Below are 6,917 nucleotides of genomic sequence, written 5' to 3' on the forward strand. Positions count from 1 at the left end.
TGTAACCCTTGTTCCCCGAGATAGGGGAACGAGACACTGCGTCGGTTACGACACAATGCCTAAAGGTGTTCCCCTTAGTGTCTTAACCGACGCAGTTCGAGTTCCCCTCGAAGGGAATGTCTCGGGTTACATATGTAACCCTTGTTCCCCGAGATGGGGGAACGAGACACTGCGTCTGTTACGACACTAAGGGGAACACCTTTAGGCATAGTGTTGTAACTGACACAGTTCGAGTTCCCCTCAAAGGGGAACTCTTGTTATGAATTGATACTATAAATAAAATTGAATTGAATTGAATTGCCAGCCCCCCGTCTGTGCTTCACGAGATGGGAGTGAGAATGTGTTGGCTAGATCCAGGGAACGTGTGGATATGTGTTTTTTTAATCTGCGATGTACGTTTTGGAAGTAACAGGGCCAAACGCAGGGTTTTCTGCTATAGCGCCCCCTAGTGGTGGAAGGGTGCAATAGTGGGTCAATTGTGGCGGCCGAGGTCAGGGATCTGGACCAGTTTTTAAAATGGCACCCCCTCTAATCTCTAAGAAAACAATAGGGTTCCACAGCCTCGGGCTTGGACCCCCTAATAATACTGTGCAACCCGCCCAACCCCATCCCCAGTCCGATCAGTCTTGGTCCACCATCCAGTAACATCAAGCCCTCTGCCAGAAACTTAAGTGTCATTTTTGATTCAGACCTCATGTTCATCCCACATATCAATACAGTTCTTCAGTTCTGTTTACTCCATAATAGAACCATCTCTAAAATTAAAAACATATTGTCACAGCCTGACATTGAAAAGTAGTCCATGCCCTGATATTCTCCCATAGACCATTGCAACTCTCTTTTAACCGGCATCAACCACAAATCACTGTATTGCCTCCAGCTGGTCCAGAACTCAGTAGACAGGCTTCTCGCCGGTTTTAACAGACGACATCACATCACTCCAATCCTAGCTTTGCTTCACTGGCTCCCTGTCCAATTTAGAATTGATTTTAAGATTTTACTAATGACTTTTAAAGCTCGTCAAAGTCTAGCCCCAGACTAAATCTCAGAGATGCTGACCCCTTACAAGCCTGTTAGCAGCCTTAGATCCTGATGGATGGGGCTCTTTTAACCGTTCCAAAGTCAAGGATCGTGATCGTGATCATGCCTTCTCCATCAGAGCGTCTCGGCTTTGGAACGACCTTCCCGATGAGATAAGGCTCGCTGAATCAGTGGCTTCTTATGAATCAATTCTTAAAACAAACTTTTATAGACTTGCTTTTATGTGATTTTTATCGTCTTTCTCATTGTCTGCCAAAACTCCATTTTGTCAATAAGTTGTGATTTTTTCTGGCTTTTAGTGCTTCCATATCTATCTTTTTTTCACTTTCACTATGTTGTACATTTATGGGTATGTTTATTACATTGATGTGTATATATGTGTTGATTTGCATGTTTTTTTGTTTCAACTGTCAAAGCACTTTGTAAACTATTGTTTGTAAATATGCTATACAAATACAGTTATTATTATTATTATTATTATTATTATTATGTACATACTATTCGCAATGATAAGGAATGGAATGCAAGAAGTAGTCTTTTATTATAGAAGGGGTGCCCTTGCCTGCTGAAATGGTATAGCACACATTGTTGTTAACCACCGGCTGCATTTGCACGCACACACACACGCACACACCAAGTGCGTACACGTACACGTACACACACGCACACAGCACACATGCACAACACACACACACACACCACACACACACACACACACACACACACACACACACACACACACACACACACACACACACACACACACACCACACCACACACACCACACACACACCACACACACACACACACACACACACACACACCACACATAAGCCAGACTGACATACATTTCTGAAATGGTTTGTGTTTGATGACTTTGTCAAACCAGACATGACAAACATATGACAAATATCCATCCGGTTGAACTAGCTGTGTGTGTGTGTGTGTGTCTGTGTGTGTCTGTGTGTGTGTATGTGTGTATGTGTGAGGGGGGCTGTGTGTGTCTGACATGAAGGATGATTTGGACAGACAGTCTGCCGTCCCAGATGTCATCAGAGTGACCAGTGGTCCCGTTTTCTGACCTCTGACCTTTCCAGATGGTGACACCCGCTCCCTCCATCAGTCTGTGTGTGTAGAACTTTGACAGACTGACTGATGAGGTTTGAAGGACGTGCCACAAGGGTTTAAATTAATTTAAGCTCTAATTTATTTTCAAATATTTAGTTTATAGCAAAGGTTTGCAAAAATCTTGAAACGTGAATTACAAGATAACATTTTTGTCACAAATCCACCAAACGCAGGAAGTCCTTATCACTCCAACAATTCTTATTATCTGAGGATAAAATATATACTGATTATATTAAGTTAAAATGGAACCACTTCATTTTCAAATCAAAATATTTTACGGCAAAGCAATTTTATACATGAACTGCATCAATCAGACAGCTGCAATTAAACTTGCATTTTACTAGTAAATTAAGCCAAAATTTGCTTTATGTGAGGCACAATTAATAAGAAATATTTTATATTTCATATACCAAAACAAATGTTTTGTTTTGAACTCAAGCTTGAATCTGAATAGAAAATTGACTTGAGAAAACATTATTAAGGAATTCAGCTTTACTGTGGACCCATGTTTATAATTTGTCCTCTGTAGGGCATCTTCAGATATGAAACTTAATTGGCTTTTTTTGTCCTTTGGAAAGAATAGTAACTTCACAAAACTGCACATAATGTATAGACACATTTTTAGGTTTTGTGGTGTTCTACCGTTCCTGAACCTGCATATGCAGAACAGCAAAGAGAACCTGCTCTCGCTAATATATTCATTGCTGTCATTAACCTTTCTGCTACACAGTCCCCTTATCTAATTATAACACTAGTTACTGAACACACACACACACACACACACACACACACACACACACACACACACACACACACACCATTCTCAGCTGCTACTCCCAACACACCCCATCCCCACCTCCGTTACCCCACATGTTGTTTGACAAATGAGTGGTCTCGCCTAATCAAGCACATGACAATGTAAACAGATGGGAGGTGGAGACAAGGACCCATGCCAGCTCTAAACACAAAAACACACACGCACACTAACACACAGTGCAAAATCCCTAACATATGTTGCATTCATTCAAACAGCCATGCTGGAGACACTTGCAGACGCTTGGGGAGTATGGCTAACAGGAGGGTCTTTTAGAGCAGCAACCAAGAAGAAATTATCTGATTTAGTGATTTATTTCCTCCTTCGTGCCTTTGTAACAGGGGTGCAAATTGTTTCAGATGAGTGACAGATAGACAGATAGATAGAGACAGATTCATAATATCACATCAAAATATCACCAGTTGTAAATGATCAAGTACATTTACTCAAGTAGGCTACTTTACTCCACATCCAGTTTACTGTAAAGGTGTTGAGGGGGGGGGGGGTTCTTACAAATGTGAAATTAAAAAAATTGTATAAAGCATTTGTTGCTCCAGAGGGAGCTGTGTGAAGTGAAGTCTGACAAATGTCATGTGGGACTGGAGGTTTGAAAATGAAAGGAAAGGTTTGTGTGGAAGTTAGAAACTGAGCTTACCAGACGTCCGTAGCTGCTTGAGGTTACTACAAGCATACACACACACACACACACACACACACACACACACACACCAGAATGTCCAACCGAACTGTTAGTGTCTGAGTTGCATTGTGGGTTTTGACAATGAAGAAGAATGCATGGAATAAAAAAGATGATACATCCAGGCCGCTTTTTTATTTAAAATTTAATGATCTCTAAGCGACACTCAGGTTTTGTCTTCACACAGATTTTATACACTGCTGAAGGCTGAAAGCTGGTGATGACAGACGATTGCATGCATTGCATACAGGAGACCTATCTTAGTTCAAAATCAGTATATTGCTGAGGGATCAGGATAAATGCAGCACGGAATGTACCATGTTTGAGGTCAATACATTACAAATAACTTATGATAGCCTATAAAATGATGATTTCCTTGCCCCCTTTAGCAAATGTTCTGAGATCTACTGGCTTCTACAGTGGGTAGATGACACTATGTACATTACCCAAATAAGGTTAGATTTTCGTTATCTTAACAAGTTTCAACATTAAAATGCTGCATGTTTTAATGCATCAGTGATAATACCACAATACACATTTTACGTTTGATACTTTGAATACATTTTCATGATCATAGGAAATGTAGTAATGTGTAATAAATGGACTGTTCTTGTATAGTGGTTTTCTTGTCTTAACAACTACTCAAAGCACTTTTACATAGTACAGGAACCCTTCACCATTCACACACGTTCATACCCTGTGGTGCAAAGTGCCACCTGCTCATCAGATGAACACTCACACACATTTACACTCCGATGGTGCAGCATCGATGGCAACTCAGGGTTCAGTGCCTTGCCCTAGGAAACTTTGAATCACCAACCTTCCCATTGGCAGGCGACCACTCTACCGCTGAGCCACAGCCACAGTATCAAGAAGTACCGCACTAATGGACGTTTTCTCTTTGCCATCTTTAACTGTAAGGCAACCTATTTGAGCTTTCAAAGTGGTTTTAGAAGCATTTATTTCACTTAGTTTTGTGTCAAAGTATCCTCACTCATGGACTGTGACAACTTCTAATGTTTTTTCTGGGCGATACCAGTCTTGTGATGTTGCATTCACACTATGTGTTTTTATTGAGAAAGGGACTTTAAACAGACAGAGAGATTTGCAAAGGCAGTGACTTCACAGTTTCATTTCTTATGACATTTATTCAAAAAGAAGTTGAATCTGTGTAGAAATAAATAGCTGAACATGTTCTACTACATGCACATTTAGATACCCATTGGTTCTTGAGCTTGAGTTTCAGTTAATTGACATCTTTATACACTACCCTACAGTAAGCTGATAATAAGATTATTAACAAATAATAAGACATACTCTATATCTAAAATTAAATGTACATATTTAAAAAGAATTACAGTCATGCATCTGAGGAATAAAAATAAAAAATCCTGCCACCTCTCTTTTTTTTCAAAACTCATACCAGAAAATAAAAATTACAGTAGTTATTTAAGACATTCATAATGTGTTATACGTTCAGCTCCAAACATATCACTTCTATAACAGACAGTCATTCCCAGTGGGAAGTCAAATGAAAAGGATTTGTAACACTGCGGGGTAATATTATACAGACAGTGGGTTGTGACATTAGCGTGAAGTCTCATACAACCACACACTGCACCAGGTTTCATTGTTAATGAATGACGAGGGAGGTCTTGCTTTAAGTTCTCCCACAATTCTTATAGCCTCAGTGTCGGCCATTAATACAGTTCAAAGTTTGACATCTGCAAACAACACACTTGTTTCCTTTCAGCACTTGATACAGTGGATTGAGGCTGTTTTGATTTGATTAGGTAGGTGCCACATAACCAGACAACCATCTATTCTTATTTTTCTTATTTCCTCACTATTACAATAAGCTAACATCTTTCCTCTATCACATACAGGTGTTTGTCAGCGTCACATACTAATGTCACTTTAAAAACATGCTCACATACTTGGTTTTACATTCAAATCCTTTTGACGTTTCACTTCACTTTCACAGCTGTCTTTCACTTTCCACGATTAGCTTGGAGTATATTCACAACATGGCAGTGCCAGCCTGGGAAAACTGTGCAAATGTGGAAGAAACTTACTTACTATGTGTGTAAAAGCTTAATAAAAAAAATTACATACGTTTACACTGATTTAAACATTCATAAAATAAAAAAGTGTGGCTGAAATACTTGATAGTCACCATGTTCAAATAACCTTGAATTGAAAAAAGAGAGTAGTGGGTATTCCGCTGTGATCCCATGATTTGTTTGCTCACTTAATCCATATGGTGAATTGTTTTGGTTATTTACAACAATGATTTGTTCCTGTTACCATACTTCTGCAGAGATTATGTCTTATTTTGTGGTTTGGCAGGTTTCTGCATTTGTAGTCCTTTTCTATAATGAGGTCCAGGTCTGTTGAGTTTGATCAGGTGCAGCAGGAGGAGTTTGGTTTCTTCCTGGGAGCATCTAAGTTGGGCAGTGACTGACTTTTCTCATCAAAAGCAGCCTGCTTTGTTACCTGCCTATGGGGTGGAAAGGAAAGAGGAACAGGTCGAACAAGAAGTGTGTTATTAAATGTTTTTTAAAGATAGCTGCCAATCACTCATGCCAATTTCATTATAGCTAGCAGCAGAAGCACAATTTTGTAAAGATTAAAACTGCTGTTTTGGTTTTGTGCATTCAGCTGACTGAAACAGTCTTATCTCACCTGGCCAGGTGCAGCACAGCCTCCAGGATGTTGGAGCCATCTTTGGCACTAGTTTCACAGAATAGAGTGTTGTATGTCTGTTGGTTGAAGACAGGAAATCAAGATAAGGGTTAGGATTTGGATTTATATTTGGATTAAACAAGGATAACAGTTAGGTGTAGATTTGCAGCACGTGTTACAAATGTTTAGAGTTAATGTCCTCACAAGTATAGTAAGATAAGTATGGGTTTATTGGTCATTACCATGGCCAGTTTCTCTCCATAGCTGGTAGGAACACAGCTAGCTCTATCTGGTCTAAGATCACACTTATTACCGACAAGCATGATGGGAATATCCTCCTGGGACCCATCCTGCTATGCAAAAAAAGAAGAAGGTAAAAACAGAAACAAATGAAATGGAAGACTATTGCAAAGTACTTCCAAACTGAAACTGCTCTATTGTTGTACATACTTTGCAACATAGTGATTACAGAATTTATGTGCTGAAAAAAAAGTACAACTTATTAAAGGTGCCCTGCCACACATATTTCATTACTTTGTGGCAATGTCTGAA

General features: G+C 39.5%; 1 protein-coding gene across 4 annotated transcripts in view; it reads right to left on the reverse strand.

The window, feature by feature from the left end:
• Positions 1 to 4,489: 4,489 nt before the first annotated feature.
• The window catches only part of rasef (RAS and EF-hand domain containing), a 16,581-nt gene continuing 14,153 nt past the window's right edge, over positions 4,490 to 6,917 (reverse strand). Inside the window, exons 15-17 of one of the 4 annotated variants that reach the window (XM_032515079.1) lie at positions 6,608 to 6,718; positions 6,366 to 6,442; positions 4,490 to 6,180 (exon numbers count right to left, since the gene is read on the reverse strand). In XM_032515079.1, the coding sequence (XP_032370970.1) occupies positions 6,084 to 6,180; positions 6,366 to 6,442; positions 6,608 to 6,718 (285 nt within the window). In that variant the 3' untranslated portion in view covers positions 4,490 to 6,083. The remainder of the gene's footprint in view (positions 6,181 to 6,365; positions 6,443 to 6,607; positions 6,719 to 6,917) is intronic. The other 3 variants (XM_032515081.1, XM_032515080.1, XM_032515082.1) reach the window with 3 other exon arrangements.

This window comes from Etheostoma spectabile, chromosome 5 (assembly GCF_008692095.1).
Source record: "Etheostoma spectabile isolate EspeVRDwgs_2016 chromosome 5, UIUC_Espe_1.0, whole genome shotgun sequence".
Taxonomy (NCBI): Eukaryota; Metazoa; Chordata; class Actinopteri; order Perciformes; family Percidae; genus Etheostoma; species Etheostoma spectabile.